Source organism: Cebus imitator, unplaced genomic scaffold, assembly GCF_001604975.1.
Source record: "Cebus imitator isolate Cc_AM_T3 unplaced genomic scaffold, Cebus_imitator-1.0 Scaffold215, whole genome shotgun sequence".
In the NCBI taxonomy this organism is placed as follows: domain Eukaryota; kingdom Metazoa; phylum Chordata; class Mammalia; order Primates; family Cebidae; genus Cebus; species Cebus imitator.
In genome coordinates this window covers 1,710,254-1,729,201 of record NW_016107530.1, presented here as the reverse complement: position 1 = coordinate 1,729,201, position 18,948 = coordinate 1,710,254, and the positions used below count along the sequence as shown (strand labels likewise).

The following is an 18,948-nucleotide window of genomic DNA, read 5'->3' as shown; positions in this document are numbered from 1 at the left end:
TTTTTTGAGACAGGGTCTTGCTCTTTTGCCCAGGCTGGAGTGCAGTGGTGCAATCACAGCTCATTGTAGCCTCACTCTCGGTTCAGGTGATTCTCCTGCCTCAGCCTCCTGAGTAAGTGGGACTACAGAGATGCACCACCATGCCTGGCTAATTTAAAAAATTTCTTAGAGACAGGGTCTTTGCTGTGGTGCCCAGGCTGGTCTCAAACTGTTAGGCTCAAGTCTTCCTGTCGCCTCAGCTTCTCAAAGTGCTGGGATTACAGGCGTGAGCCCCCATACCTGGCTGCTGAGACCATCTCCTTTCCTTCCCACTGTAGATCAAGCTGGTATTTCCATTCTCCAGGGGGACCTCCCTGCTTTACTCTACAACAAACGTCCACTGAGCACCTATGGTGTGGTGGGCATGGTTTCCAAGTGTGCACCATTGGGCTTAGAATTGGTGGGCTTGGGAGGGGTTAATAACTCCAGCACCGCCACCTCCTTCACCCCCTGTGTAATCCACAGAGACCCTGCCTCGGTGCCTGCCCTGTCATTGTCCTGACTGTGGTTGTTACCAGAGGTGCCTGTTTCGCTGCAAGGTTCACCTCTGAAACCCTAACTCCAGAACCCTGCCTGGCACAAGTAGGGACTTCGCAAATGTCTCCCTCGTGAGCGGACGGAGGGAAGGTTGAGGAAATCATTGCATAAATAAATAGGAGAGCCTGGCTGCACCTTCATTATTAACCCTTTTGGTTCTTTGTCCCCACTGTGGTCTTCCAGGGCAGGGCATTCTTCTGCACCAAGCAAAAGAGCCCTGGGTCAGGGGTTGGAAACCATGGCTCCAGCCCTGGTTCTGCCAGTAACTCCTGTGGAACCTTGGGCAGGTGTCTTTGGGCTGCCTGGGCACGCTGTGTTTCCGTCTGTCACCTGGAGTTGTTACCCCTGCTCTGCCTGCCTTGAGGGGTGGTGGTGAGGACCGGCCTGGGGCCATGGGAGGTGGGATGGGGTGTGTGGAGGGAGCAGGGTGGCTGGGCTGCCAGGCAGGCTCAGTGGGCTACATTCGGGGACAGTGGGCCTCTTGAGGAATGAGACTGTGTCCTCTCAGTGTTGAATCTCAGTGGCTGACTTAGAGGTGCTGCTGAGCAGTGTCCGTGGGACTCACGGCATGCAGAGTGGCCTGCCGCACCAGGTCAAGTCCCTGCAGACTTTGAAATTACTTACAAAATATGATGTCACCTTTGGAAAATGGGTTACTGGTATAGTTTGAGGGCCATTTTCTCCCTTCCAGGGGTTAGGTGCAGAAAGCTTCCTATCCTGGGGTCCCACTGCTGGGCTGGCCGGAGGATATACTCTGCAGGGACTCGGTGGAGACCCACCACACACAGCCAGAGCTGATTGCTTGGGGGCTGTTGCTGCACTTGGGAAGAGGGTAGGGTGTGAGCCCTGGAGACTGTCCTTCAGCCACTGGCTGTCTTTGGGGACTGTCAGCTGCCTGCCCAGCTGGGCCCCACCTCAGCTGGAGGCAGAGGTCACCAGGCCAGATTTCTTCCCGTTGAGTGGGTGGGCGAAGGGACACCAGGGAGGCTTCAGTAATGGCAGGGGGGTGGCAGGGTAGGGAGAGCTGCTGTCTGGCTTAGCTTAATGAAGACCCTTGTTGACTCTTCCTTTTGTTTTTTTTAGAGACAGAGTCTTGCTCTGTCACCTAGGCTGGAGTGCAGTGGCACAGTCATGGCTTGCTGATTATAACCTTAGCCTCTTAGGCTCAAGCCATCCTCCTGCCTGAGCCCTCAGGCCTGAGAGGCTGGGTCTTCAGGCGTGTGCCACCACACCTGCCGCTTTTTTGGTAGAGACAGGGTCTTGCTCTGTTGGCTCTTCTTTTTTTTTCTTTTCTTTTTTTTTTTTTTTTTTTTTTTTTTTTTTTGAGACAAAGTCTCGCTCTGTTACCCAGGCTGGAGTGCAATGGCATGATCTTGGCTCACTGCAAACCTCTGCCTCCCGGGTTCAAGCAATTCTCCTGCCTCAGCCTCCTGAGTAGCTGGGATTACAGGCATGTGCCACCATACCCGGCTTTTTATTTTTAGTAGAGATGGGGTTTAACCATGTTGGCCAGGCTGGTCTCGAACTCCTGACCTCAGGTGATCCACCTGCTTTGGCCTCCCAAAGTGCCGGGATTACAGGCGTGAGCCACTGTGCCCGGCCAATAGCCTGAGCTGTGTCCAGGTCTTCAAGCATGTGGCCTCCTTGGAGGACAGGAGGCCTGGGTTCCTGCTTGGGCTCTTTGGCTACTCTGCATGTGACCTTGGCAGGTCATGTGACATCTTTCACCTCAGCCTCCCTTTCTGGAAGCCAAAGGGGTTGACACAGGCAACCGAGGCGTCCTGCGAGGCTGGGATGAGTGTAAATGCAAGAGGCATGTGCTCATCGTTCATGGATTTGACACAGTTATTACACACCTGCTAAAGTGCACTGCGCTGGGTGCTGGGGATGCCACACAAACGAAGGGCCAAAGCCCCCGGCCTCACGGAGTCTATGCTGTAGTGAGGGAGACCCGCCGGGGCAGCACACACATCAGGGTCGCGGCGAGGTGTCCATCGGGAGAAGCAGAGCTGCTAACACTCTCTGAGGCCGGTATTACATGGGGTGTAAGAAGAATTTGCTAAAATGGTTGTAGGTAAAGAAAGACAGATTTTTAGAGAAAGTATGAAAATACGTTGGAAGGGTGCCATGGACAAGTTAGCAAGAGAGGGGATGATTGCAAGGAGACAGGCTGGCTGGGGATTTTTTAGGACGGTGCTTGTGCTGTGTGTCAGAGGGCTTTGTGCAGTGTTGATAACACCAAGGTTGCAGTGACCTAAGTTGCATTTTTCTACAGCCGAGGGTCTGGTGAGAGCTGAGTGCTGGAAGATTGTGTTATTTGCGCAGCAGGGCCATGTCCTGGACAATGAAGAAAGGCAGACTTGGAGCTTATCTGCTTCCTCTCTGCTTTTCCTTACTCCCACCAGTCTGACCCCTTTCCCTAATTAGGACTCCACAGTTAGGAGGTGCCGATGGGGCGGTATGGGGGCTTGCAGTTTTAAATAAGTAGGGTGGTTGGGCAGAGACTCCATGAGAAGGTGGGGTTGAACACGGACCTGAAGGAGGAGCCTGGCATGGGGGGAAGAGCGGCCCAGGCAGAGGATGTGGCCCGAGCACAGTCCCCGAGGTGGGATCTGCCCCTGTTTGAGGAGCAGAGTGAGGGAACGAGGGGCAGGAGAGGAGGGCAGGGGTTCTGGGGTCAGGGCAGACTGTAGGGCCTTTTCTAGGATTTCTGGGACTTGGGCTTCTACGCTGAGTGTGAAGGAAGAAATTGCAGGGTTTTGGGCAGAGCCACCCAGTTCGTGTTTGAAGAGCCACTTAGGTGCTCTGTTGAGAATAGACAGCAGCGGGTAGGAGAGGGGGCAGGGGCCAGTCAGGGGCTGTTGCTGAGTTGAGGGTGTCTCTGACCAGGGTGGTGAGAGGCAGTCAGCCTCTGGAAGTGTTTTGAAGTGGCACTAGTGGGGTTTCCTGATTGATGGGCCATGGGGTTGAGAAGGGCGAAGTGAAGGTGGAGTCCCGGGTTCCGGCCTGTGCACCTGGGAGGATGGAGTTGCCATTGAGCTGGGCAGGCTTATGGGTGCAGCAGGTTTGGGGTATGCTCGGGAGGTTAGTTGGGACATGCTTTGTGGGTTTGGGCTGCCTGACCCATATCCACGTGGAGCGCTTGAGCGGCTGGCACATCCCAGTCTGCAGGCCCCACTCAGCGTCTGTCTAGGATCCGGATTCTAGATGATACTAGAAGCCATGAGCCAGGGCAAGAGGGCCTGGGGAGGAGTGCTCAGTGACCCACTGAGCGCCTGCTGCATACCAAGTTCTATGCAGACCCCCAGGGCGGCAGGGAGAAGGGGGAGGTGTACCTGATTATGGGCTGGTGCCCGCCCCGGGTTTGTAGTTGTTTTGAGACAGCCCCTGCCTTGATGAAGCAATTGGAATCTGTCAAGATGGAATTTGGTGCAAAGTTTAGTTGAAAGGTTCAGTCTGAGGGCAGAGGAAGCTGAGAAGGGCAGGGCTATTGGGGTGGAGGGCTGGGAGCGGGCTTCGCTTTGGGAGAGTGGGGAGCTTGTCGTAGGCCTGGAGGGAGCCCAGCCAGGCAGGAGGAACGGTGTGACTGAATGTACAGAGACAAGGGTGAACAGGGAGTGCTGGGGCTTGACTGTGGCCAAAGGGGTGCGGTGGTAGGAAGAGCTGGGGTCTTGGGTTTCATCTCCCAGCTCAGAACTCTGTGGGTTTGGGCAGGATGCCTACTGTTTGAAGGGTTAACTAAGCACGTGCCAAAAAAAAAAAACCCTTGCTGAGCCTCATCTGCAAAATGGGATGGTCACCTCCTTTCCGGGGTTGCGAGGAGAGTGCATTAGGGTCTCATCTTCAGGTCAGGATGTGACGCGCTCAGCCCCCACATGGCACTCAGTAGACTCCGACACACTCACGCTCCGCTTCTGTGGTAGCCTGGGGAGGCTCCCAGCCCTGCCTCAGTGAGCCCCTCCCTGGTGGCCCGGCAAAGAGCAGAGCTTCCTGGGAGACCCTGCTGGCAGTGCTGGGCTGCCTCGATGCCAGGCAGGCAGGTTTGAGAGGCCTGAAGGACCCAGTGCCCTGGCCACCTTTCCTGGCCCTCTTCTATTTTAGGGCTCAATCCAATGGACGAGGAAGCCTTGCCTGGCTCCACCACAGCTAATGACAGCCTGGCCTGCCAGGCCATATAAAAACAGCTCCACTATTTTTATCGACAGGAGGTGGCCGACCCGTCCTCCTCCCCAGCAGTGGTGCTAACGTGGGATGCTGTTAAGGAAACCAGGGCCATGATAGGAAGTGGGCGATTGTCTCAAATCACAGACCTGTGAACCGGCACGATGTGCCTTTGGAACCCTCTGGGTTGGGGGGAGGTCAGGCGTCACCTGTACACAGTGGTCTGAATTTGGAGATAATTCTACCTTTGGAGCTCAGAAAGAGCCACTCCCCCTCTCCACCCCAGAGAATCTTCCTCAGACCTAATCCTCGCCAGGCAGGCAACACCATCCCCAGAGCTGTGGGAGAGGATGGTGGTCTTGTCCGTGGCACAGAGCCAGAGCTGAAGGCATTTCACGCCCACAGCACATTGCCTCCCAGCTCCTTAATTGAAAGTAGTTTGGAATGGCTGTTGCCCAGTGGGACTGTGGGTGATTTCCTTTCCTTCCTTCTGAGAGAATGTTTTGAAGCAAGCTGCAGGCTTTGGGACGGAGCTTGGGGAAGGATAGAAGCAGCTTAAGCGACGGGGCACAGAGTGGCCAGTTGTGTTGCACGCGGACCGTACAGCCTTGCAGACAGGCAGGGTCGCGTGGTATTGGCTGCGGTTTCTATTTAGGTAAAATCTTTTTTTTGTTGTTCACGCCCTAGTCTCTAAGCACATCCTGCCCCCAGTGGCCCCATCCCTTCTACAGCAGACATGGGCCATTCCCACCCTCAAATCCCCAGAAGCCCTCACTGGCGTCTGTCTGCAGGGCCAGGCCTTGGCTTGGCTTCCATATCCACTCCGGGCCTGGCCTCTCACCTTCACCCCTCCCCTTCTGCCCACCCTGGGAGGGAGCACCCTGGGGACCCATCTCGTTCAGGGGCCCCTTCCTGCCGTTCATGCTCTCCCCGTACAGGCCTCTGTTCTGCCTCCTCTCTGTAGACCTCACCCACCCTAGATGTCCCCTCCTCCTCGAGTCCCCCCACCAGTGATTTGTATTTCTGTCATCCTGGAATGCGGCTGTTCTGGCTGCTTTGAAATGATTTCTGTCCCCTCCAGGCACGGAGGGCAGAGCCTGTGAGTAATTCATCTTTGCATCCCCAGTTTGTGGCTGGGTGATGAGCATCGTGCAGCAGCCCCTCCCTGCTGGATGAGTGAGTGGATTGGTGAGCATTCTGTGGTGCCCAGGTGCCTTCTCATCCCTCACTTTGCTGAGAAATCCTACCTCCGTAAACCTGGGGCCTGTGAGTTTCAACGGCAGAGCCAGGACCAGAAGCCAGCTCCTGGGACTCATGTCTCCCAGGGAGCCACAGTGCTGGCTCTGGTCCCCCCGCCCCTCTCAGGCATAGCCCACTGTCTACGTTTCACCCCTGCCCCCATCTCCAGGGCCCCAGAACTCCTTCTGGATGGATGGGTGGGCAGGCTTTGCAAGTTACCATCTACTCTGCCACCCTGGAGGCAAAGACAGCGGAGACTGTGGGGGTAGCAATGGGAGGTTGGGGACCACAGGCCCTGCTCAGGCGATTCCAGCTCTGATTTTTGGGACTGTGGGCCGTGCCACGTCTGAGGCGGCGGAGCGCACCCCAGGGCTGAGGAGGAGATGCATGCAGGCTGACGTCGTGTTCCTGTGCGGAAGGGCTTCCAGCTGCAGCCCAGCTGTGAGCAGAGCAGCCATTCCCGGCTCCCAGAGGCCGGGGCTTGCTGTGCCCTCCCACAGATGTTCCTGGTGCCCAAGGGATGACCCCTTGCCACGTCCCCTTCCTGGAGCAGGGAGAGCTACTGTGGGCCGGGGGGGTGGGGTGAGAAGGGGGTGAGTGTGAGGCGAAGTGTGCCTTCACTCTTCAAACTTCCCTTCCATAGCGTGCAGGGGAGGGTACAGGCTGGGTGACATGTCTATGAGGGGTGGGCAGGGTGCCCTGCAGGAGAACCAGGCTGTGCATGTCCTGGGCCTTATCCCCTGGCCTGTGGCTTGTACCCTGACCCCCTACACTGTGGAGAACCTAGAAGAGACCCTCTTTAGGTTCCCTTCCTCCTGAGCACAAATCTCCCATACATCTTCTGTTAGCAGGTCACTCATACCCTGAGACCTTCTGTGGCTCCCCAGTGCTGGAGCCATGATGTGCAGCCCTGGCTGTAGAGAGTCTCCCAGAGAGCTTTTGACAATCCCGATACCCAGGCCACGCCCTGCTGAGGCTCTCATTGGATTGTTCTGGAGGGGACCAGGCATCTGCGTGTTAAAGTTCCTCACGTATCTCATTGGCAGCAAGGTTGTGAACTGCTGACCTGGGGATAAACTTTCTAGGTGACACAGGCGTCTTCCATAATGGACCCAGCCTGGCTCCCCTCCTGTCCCTGCTCATCCTCCCTCCAGCCAGGCCAGCCCCTGTCAGCCCCCACACTCCAGGCATCGGCCTCACCTCTGTGTTTCCCCCATCTGGTGCACATTCTGTCTGTAAATCCACCAGGCCCTCGCAGCCCAGCGATGCTCCCACACATGGCCTGGTGCCATTTTCCATGAAGATGCTCAGGCTTGCTTGCTTAAAAGATCCATGCTCCACAATCCCCTGCACCCATACACCCTCTCCCTCTCCCGAGCCGCTTCCTCTCTTGCTGCTTCTCGGCCAGGTGGCCTCTCTCTGTTACCTGTCCCCAGCCTTGGAGAGGGTGAGGGCTGGGGGTCTGAGGGCTGTGTGCATACCCCTTTCACTTTTGGAAGTCTCTTGGGGACATGTTGGGCTCAGAGGCCAAGATGGGGTTTCTCCCCTTCAAGGCTGGAGGATGAACTCACCCACCCAGTAGGCCCAGTGCCGGGGTGGGTGAGAGGAGGTTGATATGTGTCTACATGGCAGAGCCTCAAGAACGTAGCCTCGATGACCCCTGCCATCAGCCCCCTCCCAAGGACACAGGTCAGAGCCCTCATACACTCCCTGAGGGAGCCCTGAGGGCCTGCAGAGAGAGGAGTGAAGCCTTTCCTCTGGTCCTTGGAGGATTGGGTGTTGGTAGGAGGTGGCAGTAAGGGTCCTTCCACCCTGGGCATCGGTCCTGGGCATGAGGTCCTGCAGGAGGGCCTCAGCGCACCTCAGGCACCATGGAGGGTATCTGCAATGAGCTCTCCTGCTGTCCTAGTTTACCCCAGAATGGGACAGCAGTTGTGATTCTGTGGCAAGGAAAGGGTGGCTCAGGGAGGCCAAGAGGCCTGCCGTGCCTCTCAGGTAGAAGTGGGCTCCTGACCCACGGCCCCAGCGTGCTCCATTGCTTGTCCTGTAACCCAGCTGGGGGCAATGCCTTCAGCTCTGAGACTGAGTCACCCTGCCCTGGCACTCAGGGCAGCAGGGTGGGATGTTTGTTTGTTGGGGGGCACAGATCCCCCACACTGACCCCACCCTGTTCCATCCTCCAGGCGAAGGCAGCTAAAGAGGCACAGGAGATGCGGAGGCTGCAGCTGCGGAGCCTGCAGTACCTGGAGCGCTATGTCTACCTGGTTATCTTCAACGCGTACCTCCACCTGGAGAAGGCCAGCTCCTGGCAGAGGCCCTTCAGCACCTGGATGCGGGAGGTGAGGGGAGGCTGAGGCCAAGAGGAGCCGGGGCAATGGCTCCTGCAGATGGAGCTGCATCACAGCCACGCAGGGCCTGTGCATGGCCTGCGGGGGGGACCTTGTGACAGGCGGGAAGAGCCCTCATCCTCCATTCTGCAGGAGGCTTCCGTTTGGCCAAGAGTTAGTCTAATCTGACTTTGGGTCCCCAGCAGCTGGTCTGAGCCTGGCAGACAGTTGATAAGTTTGATGAATGAACGAATGAATGAGGAGACGAGAGGGGATGCAGTGGTGGGGGACGGAGCAGGGCAGCATCTGGGGCTGGGACCCTGTAGCATGCATCACTACAGCCACCCAAGTGTGGATGATGGCTCTGGGCCCACCTGGGCACTTCATGCGCTCAATTGTGGTCCACCCTCACCTGTGCTATGTGAGGGGCTAGGATGAGGCTGTGGTGGCCGTGCCCTTTTCTCCCTCCAGCCATGATCTTGAACCAGTGAGCCAAGCCCTCCGCAGCTGCTGACCTCAGCACTAACATGGAGGTGATGTGGATGCTGTTGGTGCCAGTCCTGAAGGCTTCGATGGGGACTCTGGGGAGACATGCAGTGCCATCTGCTGGAGCCTGTGCTGGGCAGGTCTAGCACAGTGTGATTGTTGCTCTCCCATTTTACAGAGGTGGAGACTGAGCACAGAGAGGGTGGGTGACTTGTTCAAGCTTGGCATGAGGGCTAAGACACCAGCCTCGCTGTCTGCTCTCCTGGCTTTTCTTCTGCCCAGCTGTTTTAGAGGCAGAGCTGCCACCTTGGCACCTCTAGGTCAGAAGAGAGGCCTTCTTCCCTCTTTGGCAAAACAGCCTGTAATTACTCCCCTGTCAGGAAGCTGGCTCCTCCAGACCTCACCAGCAGGTCCTGGCAGTTCTAATCTGGACCAGAGGCTGGAATTAGCTCCTGGGAAGTGGGTGGGTGGAGAGCAGGGGCCGGTGACCCGGCTGGAGTGGACACAGGAATGGTACGGGGGCAGAGGCAGGTGTGAGGGGGACGCAGAGCTGTGAAGGAGCGGAGGCAGAGTAGGGCTGCCGAGGGCAGGCTTTAAGGGTGGGCCTCAGGACGTCAAGTGGCGAGGCATTTGAAATGCCCCCGGTGCATGTGATGCGTGTGGAGTCAGGAGGCCTGGGGGGGTCACACCAAGGCCATGTTGGGGCCAACCTCCTGAGCAGGCATGGGCTCAGCTTCCTCTTGGAGCCCCTGGGGAGGGGTAGAGGTGGAAGGGGACAAGGACACTTCCTGCTTGGGTTCTGCTTGGAGAGTGGAAGTTGGGGGAGCCCGGGGCTGGGAGGAAGCTTGATCCCCTCCCCAGCTGAACCCCCTGTTGGGGACATCAAGGAAGGAGGGCTGCTGGTCTAGGCAAAGTGTGGGTTCCAGTCTCAGGGGACCTCAGCCCCTCTCTCCTGTGGGTGAGTGGTGGGTAGCCCCAGAGCCAGAGAGGGATGGACCCATCCCTTTGTTCTAAGAGGAGGTTGCATCCCCTGCCCCATGCCCAGGATGGTGGAGAGACAAGGGGCCTCGTTGTGGGATGGTTTGAGTCTGGCACCAGGGTCTGGGCTGCCGGGCAGCAGAGCTGAGTGTCCAGGGGGGCCCCATTCAGCCCACCTGGGGCGGAGGCCGTAGCCTTGCCTGGCCCTGCGTCCATGCCCTCCTCCAGCCCTCCCTGCAGGCCCCACTCCTGGGCGTCCACACGGGAGCATCAAGCTGCACAGGGCCCAGCGTGTGCCTGGCCTCTCGCTGCCCTCTGCGTGGAACACTCAGCGTCTGCCTGGTGCTTTCTGCACATGTGGAGCCCTCTTCCAGGCTGTCCTATGAGGTGGAGCCTTTTCCTTAGGAGGAAACTGAGGCTCAGAGAATTTAACAGAAGTCAAAAGTGCAAACTCATTTAGGTCACCAAGTTCACGGGCCACAGACTCAGCTTCAGAACTCAGTGGCCTGAGTGGCTCCCCTGATACACTGCCCCTGCCTCTGCTCTCCTCCCAGGTGGCATCGAAGGCTGGCATCTACGAGATCCTCAACCAGCTGGGCTTCCCCGAGCTGGAGAGTGGGGAGGACCAGCCCTTCTCCACGCTGCGCTACAGGTGGCAGGAGCAGAGCTGCAGCCTTGAGCCCTCTGCCCCTGAGGACTTGCTGTAGGGGGCCTTACTGCCTGTCCCCCACCCACAGGGCCCCACGCAGGCCTGGGGTGTCTGAGGTGCTCTTGGCTGGGAGTGGTCCCGGGGGTTGCTGGCCTTGAGGAAATGATTCCTCCGCTTCCTGGAGAGACTGAGTGGAGTTGGGAGCCTTTTTGAAAAGAGCTTTTTATAGGACAAGGAAACAGCAGTCATCCCTCACAAACCACGGGGGTGTGTGGCTGGCCTCCAGGGGGGCTCTGCTGTGTGCACCTTGCAACAGCCTGGTGATCGGCCTCCAAGGAACTCACTCCCATAGTTGCCAAACATTGTGGATCTCTCTGTCCTCTTCTCCCTGCTCTCAGATTGGCCTGGCAGCCCCTGGCACAGAGCAGACTCGGTCACTGGTAGCTCCCCATGTCCTTACTCCTGCTGCTCTGCCATTGCTGCTCCCCTTCTTGCTGCCCGAGCACTGCCCTCGGGCCTCTGACAGCCTGAGGGTGGAGGGGACAGTGTTCTGGATGGATCTACTATGTGGAAGGCAGCTTCACTCAGTTTTCTGGACTCTCATGTCCCTATCTCCAACCTAGTAGACTTCAGGAAGGACAACCTGTGTGGCCTGGTGGGGCTGGCAGGAGGGTGGAGGTTTCTCAAGGAGCCGGAAGCCTCAGGGAGCCCCTCTCAGGAGGAGGAAAGAGCTTCCAGAAGGCGGACGCAGCACAGTGAAAGAGGCCCGCTCCACTTGCCTGGGAACCTGGAGCTGCAGGACCCACAGCACTTCTCCCTGCCCCGGCAGCCCAGGATGGCCTGGTGCCCCCACCTGCCACAGCAGGAGTCCCAAGAAGTGCCGGCCAAGGGCGATTGCTGGGGTAGTCCTCATGGACAGTGAGGTGTGCAAGGGTGCACTGAGGGTGGGGGAGGGAATTATCTGGGCTCCAGGCCGTCCTTAATGAGCATCTTTGAGCTGCCTCCCAGTGGGAGCTGAAAAGGCCAAACCCTGTTGAGTTAGAGGCCCCTGGGATCCACTCTGTCCACACAGCAGGAAGGCTTCTGGGCACGGGCGGCAGAGAAGTGCCGTGTTTGAGTTGAGCCCTGCAGCTCTTCCGGCTGGGGACTGGCGCTTGCTGAAACCCAGGAGCTGAGCAGTGAGGAGGCTGTCCACCTTGCCTGGCTCACTGGGACCAGGAAAGCCTGTCTTTGGTTAGGCTCATGCACTTCTGCAGGGAAAGAAACAAAAAGAATGTGTCGTTGTCATGATATTTGAAAATGGGAGGAGGCTGAAGCTGTTCACATTTACCCAGTATTGGAAAATATTTGACCCCCTTGGCTGAATTCTTTTGCAGAACTACTGTATGTCTGTTCACTACCTTTTCAGGTTTATTGTTTTGATTTTTGCATGAATTAAAATGTTTTAATTTTTTTGCAGACAAGCTGTAGATACAGAGTCAGAGATGGGATTGAATGGGGAGGTATTCTTTGTGTTCTTATGGTTGGCTCTGACTTTCAGCTGTGCTGGGACCACTGGCAGATCACATCACCTCTCTGCCTCAGTTTTCCCATCTGTAAAATGGGAGACTAATACTTGCCTACCTACCTGCCTACCTACCTCACAGAGGTGTTGTGAGGATTTATTCGTGATTTTTTTTTTTTTGTACAGAGCTTTTAAGCATTAAAAACAGCTAAATGTGAGTACACCTGGCTACTAATTCATCTTTGGTGTCAGACAGACGTTGTAGAACTGGTATGACAGGCTGGGGTCCCTGCCCCTTCAGAGCAAGGTTGGGCCGGCAGAGTGAGCTGAGAGCACCTGTTCTCGGTACTTCCAGCTCTAGAGCAGGTGGGTTTTTGCAGACACGCATACCCGGTTGTGCCTCGAGGTCTTATGCTGGATGCCCGGGACTATCAGGCTGAGCTCCTCATTGAAGAAAGCAACAGAACCAGCAAATTCTCACTAACGTATGAAGGACTGATGCATCTAGGGAAACGGCATAGAGCAAGGTGGAATTGGGGGCCTGTGAGGGAGAGTGGATCTCAGCCTCCACTATCTCCCCAGACCCCGTGGGCCCCACCTGACCCCTTCGGGCCCCTGGTTGACTGAGCACACCCCACCCCTGGTTGAGATGCTGGCATTTAAAGAGGCAGTGGGGAGGGTGGGGTAGAAAGAACACTGACTCCAGGCCTCTCCCCCAGCACTCGCAGGGTTAGGGGAACAAGGTTGTAGTTCTGAGGTCAACTGGGTGGGCGGAATGGAACCCAGATCCCCCACTGCCCCTAGGGTTGGTGTTCTCCCCAGACTAGGAGAGAAGGCCCCCGGGGGTTCTTTCCCAGCCCAGCAGGGTATGGAAGTTGTCTTCTCTGGGTGCAAGAATGCACTGCGTGGCTTCTGGACATGAGTGTAAAGCTGTACACATCGGGGTGGGGCTGACTCTGCAGTTCTCTCACTGGGATGGGGGAGGGAATGGGTGGGGACAAACAGGAGTCAATGGGTGTGCCTGTGTGTGTCCCCAAATTCCCCTGGATCTGCTCTAGCCTGTGGGAGGGGGCCTAGCAATGACATGAATGGCACTGTACCTCCTTCTGGTCAGCAGCACCTGAGCCCTCCTGTTAAATGAGTGAACCCAGCACAGCAAAGGAGTCATCCGTAGAGTTAGGGAGCTGCCAGGTAGGAGACGGCATTCACAAACCATCCACCTGATAAGGGGCTAATGTCCCAAATCCATGGGAAACCCAAACAATGCAATAGTAAAAAAAAGCAAGCACCTCAAAAGAATGCACACAAATGACCCACAAGTATATGAAAGAAATGCTCAGTATCACTAATCACCAGGGAAATGCCAATGGAAGCCACCTCACACCCATTAGGATGGCTATAGGAAAACAGAAGAGAAAACCGTTGCACTCTGTTGGTGATGTTGTCGGTTAGTGCACACGTTTTGGAAAACATTGTGGGGATTCCTCAGGAAACCAGAAGTAGGACTGCATATGATCCAGCCATCCCCACTCCTGGGTACACATGCAAAGGAAAGGGAATCCATGTGTTGGAGAGGTGTCTGCACCCCATGCAGCATTATTCACAGTAGCCAAGACAGGGACAGTGTGTCCATCAGTGGATGAACGGAAAATGAAAATGTGTGTGTATACAATGGGATACCATTCAGCCTTTAAAAAGGAAATCCTGGCCAGGCACGGTGGCTCATGCCTGTAATCCCAGCATTTTGGAAGGCTGAAGTGAGTGGATCACTTGAGGCCAAGAGTTCGAGACCAGCCTGGTAAACATGGTGAAACTCTGTCTCTACTAAAAATATAAAACTAGCTGGGCTTGGTGGCGGGCGCCTGTAATCCCAGTTACTCGGGAGGCTGAGGCAGGAGAATTGCTTGAAACCAGGTGTGGAGGTTGCAGTGAGCTGAGATCGCGCCATTTTACTCCAGCCTGGGCAACAAGAGGGAAACTCTGTCTCAAAACAAAACAAAAACAAAAACAAATCCCGTCATTTGTGACATGAGTGAACCTGGGGAACACTATCCTAAGTGAAATAAGCCAGGCTCAAAAAGACAAATACCACATGATCTCATATATGGAGTCTAAAAAAATCCAACTCAGAGTAAAAGGGTGGTTACCAGAGGCTGGGGTGGGAGGAAGTGAGGTTGAGGAGATGTTGGTCGAAGGTCACAAAATTTCAGTTAGAGTAAGCTCAAGGGATCTACTGTATATCATGTTTACTACAGTTAATATTATATATTTAAAAATTGCTGAGAGATGATTTTAAGTGTTCTCGTAACTTGGTAGCTGTGTGTCAGCAGATAAGTGTGTGAGACAATGCTCACGTCGAATATCTTAGCTTCTTCACAATGTATGTATACCTCAAGACATCCTTTTCTATGCCATTAACATACAACTTTTACTTAGCAGCTCGTTTTAAGATACCATGTAGTTTGATCTTTCCTCTGTGTTAATCTAGTGATGTTTTGATGCATTCTTCATTATGTCTCTGTCTTAAATACTAGTACATATTGCTGAATTATAATCATAAAAAATGAGTTAATGGCCGGGTGTAGTGGCTAACGCCTGTAATCCGCGCACTTTGGGAGGCCGAGGTGGGCAGATCACAAGGTCAGGAGTTCGAGACCAGCCTGGCCAATATGGTGAAACCCCGTCTCTACTAAAAAACTACAAAAATTAGTCGGGTGTGGTGGCAGGCACCTGTAGTCCCAGGCAGAAGAATCGCTCAAACCTGAGAGGCGGAGGTTGCAGTGAGCTGAGATGGTGCCACTGCACTCCATCCAGCCTGGGTGACAAAGTGAGACTCTGTCTAAAGAAAAAAAAAGAGTTAATACACATCCAACTTTTAGGACAGTGCCTGACGATGCCTATGAGCACACGGTCAGTTTTAGCTGACTTAGCCCAGTCGTTCTCTCCGAGCTCTGGGTGCTCAGAAGGAGTCCCCCATTGACGTACACATATGGTCACTGTCAGTGGCATCCTCACTGCTTCCAGGACTTTGGACATCCCTCACCCCACCCCCACCGCCATTTCAAGTGTCCAGTCTGTGCGGCGTCAGGTGGGATGAGACCCTGAGTCTGTGCCTACTTTCAACCAAGGATCTGCCCTGGTCCCTGGTTGAGCCTCCACCCTGTCTTCCCTGCTGCCCTGGTGGAGACCCTGTACCCCAGGCTAGCAGCCTTGATATGCCTGGCTCCCACTCCCTTAAGATGTGTTCTTTCTTGGGAGCTCCTCAGTCTTTTTTTTTTTTTTTTTTTTTTTGAGATGAAGTTTCACTCTTGTTACCCAGGCTGGAGTGCAGTGGCGCGATCTAGGCTCACTGCAACCTCCGCCTCCTGGGTTCAGGCAATTCTCCTGCCTCAGCCTCCTGAGTAGCTGCAATTACAGGCACACGCCACCACGCCCAGCTAATTTTTTGTATTTTTAGTAGAGACAGGGTTTCACCATGTTGACCAGGATGGTCTCGATCTCTTGACCTCGTGATCCACCCGCCTCGGCCTCCCAAAGTGCTGGGATTACAGGCGTGAGCCACCGCGCCTGCTCCTCAGTCTTTTAGGGGTCCTGTCACACCAGTTTGCCCAGACTAGGCAGGCCTCAGCTGGGTCCACCCGGGACGCACACCCCTGAGCATGGTGATGAGTGCCCTTGGTGTTCTGTGTGTAAGGGGACACATGCAGCGGGGAGGTATGTGCTTATGGGCAGTGGGCAGTGATGCAGCAGATCATGGCAAAGTTGGATGTCTACATAGACCAGGCACCATGCCAGGAACCAGGGAGCTGTGGAAAGGGACAGCCTGTCTGCCAGGAGCTTGTGGCATTGCAGGGACGAGAGAGAATGAACAAGTCATTTCTGCCAGGTGTCATGAGAGCTAGAGCGGAGCAGGGTTTGGAGGACAGTGGTGTGTGATGGGTCAGAACCAGCCGGGACCCCACTTCCATTGCTCTCTTCTGGAGCTTCTACAACAAGGAACCAGCAATGTTGTGGACCCAGGAGTAACCAGGGGGCTTGTGGTATCTGGGGTGGGACCACCACACCCCAGATACCATGTAGCACTGATGGTCTGAGCTCTTCTCAATCTCTGTGCCCTCCCTCCCATCCTTTAGCCAGACTTCAGATCTGGCCAGACTCTGAGAAAGGGGCCCGTCCGCAAAGGCCCCTTGCTTTCTCTGCTTGTCACAAGAACCGGTTTTGGATGAGCAGGAAGAATGAAGCCGCCCACTGGCCATCGCCTGCTTGGTCCTTTCCTATGGTGTTCAGTACAGAAACCTCAAACTTTATCTGCAGAATTGGCACACATGTATTGTAACCGATTTTCTCTTACAAAAAGCTGTTCATCTTATTCACACAAGTACAGGGTAACCATCCACTAGTTGTGAAAATTCAGCCAGTATCTTTGTCCCTCTCCCTGTTCTCACGCCCACTCCCTGGGTTCTGGTTTTCAAAGGTATCGTTGTGACCCATGCAGCCCTGTGGGCGGCTGGGCATTTCTCTTCTCTGTGCTGTCCCTGGCTGTGTAGCATTCCCCCGTCTGCTTCTCTGACAACCTAATACTGTGTGCCACACACACCCCTTTCTGCTCAGCCAGCAAGAGTGGTTTCGGCATCCACCCACAAAGTGCAGGAGTTCAAAAGAGCTTGGGTAAATCACACTGCCTCTCTGAGACACAACGTCCTCAACTGTAAGTGGGATTAAAATGCTTATTTTGGGCCAGGTGTGATTACTCATGCCTGTAATTCCAGCATTTTGGGAGGCTGAGGTGGTCGGATCGCCTGAGGTCAGGAGCTCGAGACCAGCATGGACAACATGGTGAAACCCTGTCTCTACTAAAAATACAAAAATTAGCTAGGCATGGTGGGTGCCTGTAATTGCAGCTACTTGGGAGGTTGAGGCAGGAGAATCACTTGAACCCAGGAGGCAGAGGTTGCAGTGAGCTGAGACTACACCACTGCACTCCAGCCTGGGTGACAGAGTGAGACTCCAAAAGAAAAAGAAAAAGAAATGCTTATTTTGTAGGGTAAGTGGAAGGATCAGAGTTAATGACTGTGAAGTATCTGGGCCTTACACACAGCAGGCACTCACTGCAGGAATTGTCTTGTTTTCTGTAGTTATTAGGAACCCTGGAGCTAATTGTCTTGTTTTCTGTAGGGCACGTTATTAGGAGCTCCTCAGACGGACTCCAGTATTTGAGTTAGTGGTGTGAAGTGACATTACTCATGAGTGATGGCAGGGATTTGGGGCAGAGGGCACCACTGGCTCTCAGAATGCAGCACCTCAGCTCATGTGTCCTCTGGCACTAGAGAAGCCAGTAAGGGATGAAGGCATTTCTTAGTATTTCTTGGGGGAAGCCATGCAGACTTCTCTAATGTTGAGAGCAGAGGTGGAGTTGGTGGGCCAGGGAGAGTCGTTGGGAAGGACTAACTTGGTGGTTTCCCAGAGGAAGCCAACAGCGGGAGAACTCTTGGCACATTGGCCCTGGGAGAGTGTAGCAGGAGTTTCCATAAATGTGTTGCAGTTGGGTTAGGGCAGACAGCCTGGCTTCCAGAAAACCTGCCTCTTTTGCATTGCCCAGGACAGAGCAGGTTTGGGAAAGGAAGCTTCAGAGTGACTTGCTGGACCTTGGCCAGTCACTGCCTTCTCTGGGCAGCTTCCCTTTCTTTGCAATAGCAGACTGATCCTTGCCCCTCTTGCCTCTAGGCAGCCTGAGGAGAAAGGAAAAAAAGCAGTTCTTGGCTTAAAGGAGGGCAGGGCAGGGCAGAGGCCAGGGTCTGACTGACTGACTGCTGAGACCCGCGCTAAGTTCTTTACACACACAATTGAAAATGAGGGCAAATTCCAACAGGTCTGCCTGCCCTGCTTGCTTTGGGTTGCTTTTTAAACTCCCCCTCCCAAGCTTTTTCTGTGAAGCTGAAGGCCATGGGAGCTGAAGGCCTCATCGCTGGACACTGGAACTTAGCCTTCACTGGCTACTTTCTAGATAACTTTCATAGGTCACCATGGTAATGGTCACTTCAGTTGTTTTTCAGAAATTTGGTCAGCTCCTGTCCAGTTCAAACTAGCTGAGACCCCTGTCCTTCACCCCAGACTGCCCAAGTGCTCAAGGGGTGGCCTTTTGATGTCAGAGAGCCGACAACCCCACCCTCAGATCTGCAAATGCTGCCATTTTCGGCGCATGCACCCTGTGAAGTGCCGTGAAGCCTGACTACCCTTGCTCAGGGGGAAGCTGTTGCTTCATTTTTTCCCACTGCCAATCACCTTTCCCACGATTTAGATCATCCCACTTCCCTAACCTGTAAAGATCCTTCAGTCTTATCCTCAGGGGCTGGGTGGGGGTGGTTTTGAGAGCTGCTCTCCCGTCTCCTTGGGTATTGCCCTTGCAAATAAATCTTATCTCTTTCGCAAAACCCATGTCACCATGATTTATTCACTGTGCAGAGGCAGAACGAACCTGGACCTGGCCAATCTTACTTATGGTTAGGAGTGAGTCAGGGATTGTGGCATTTACAGATGAGAACACAAAGGCTCAAATAGAAGATGGAAGATATCATTCGAACTAGATAAAAACCAAAGAAGCAAAGCACATAAAAATCGTGTCATCTTGAAGCTGGACAAAACCATGTTTAACATCTTATTCTGTTTTTCTACAGTTTTACTTTGTGAATATACATATGATGTACATGCCACGTCTTCTATTTGAATATGCAAGATATCCATGGATGTTTTATAAAATTAGGTCCAGAACGTTGCATTATCTTATTTCTTTAGTTACATGTTAACAAAAGCATTCTTCTCTGCCTTTAGCCTTTGAAATAGTTCAATGGCTGTATTTCATTGTGTGGCTACTTAATAACTTTTTATAATTTAATTCCTTTATTCTAGGGCATTTAGTTTACATTGTTGTTTACAATTCCTTTTTTCTCATTTGAGGTAAAATTTAGCTGCCCAAAATACACAAAGTGTCCCATTTGATGAGTTTTTTTTTTTTTTTTTTTTTTTTTTTT

General features: G+C 54.2%; 1 protein-coding gene across 3 annotated transcripts in view; it reads left to right on the top strand.

Moving 5' to 3' along the window:
* Positions 1–12,141, top strand: part of PALD1 (phosphatase domain containing paladin 1) — an 85,697-nt gene extending 73,556 nt beyond the window's left edge. For all 3 annotated transcript variants that reach the window (XM_037745832.1, XM_017548871.2, XM_017548870.2), the window contains exons 19-20: positions 8,160–8,315; positions 10,322–12,141. In XM_037745832.1, coding sequence (XP_037601760.1) covers positions 8,160–8,315; positions 10,322–10,474 — 309 coding nt within the window. In that variant the 3' untranslated portion in view covers positions 10,475–12,141. The remainder of the gene's footprint in view (positions 1–8,159; positions 8,316–10,321) is intronic.
* Positions 12,142–18,948: the final 6,807 nt, after the last annotated feature.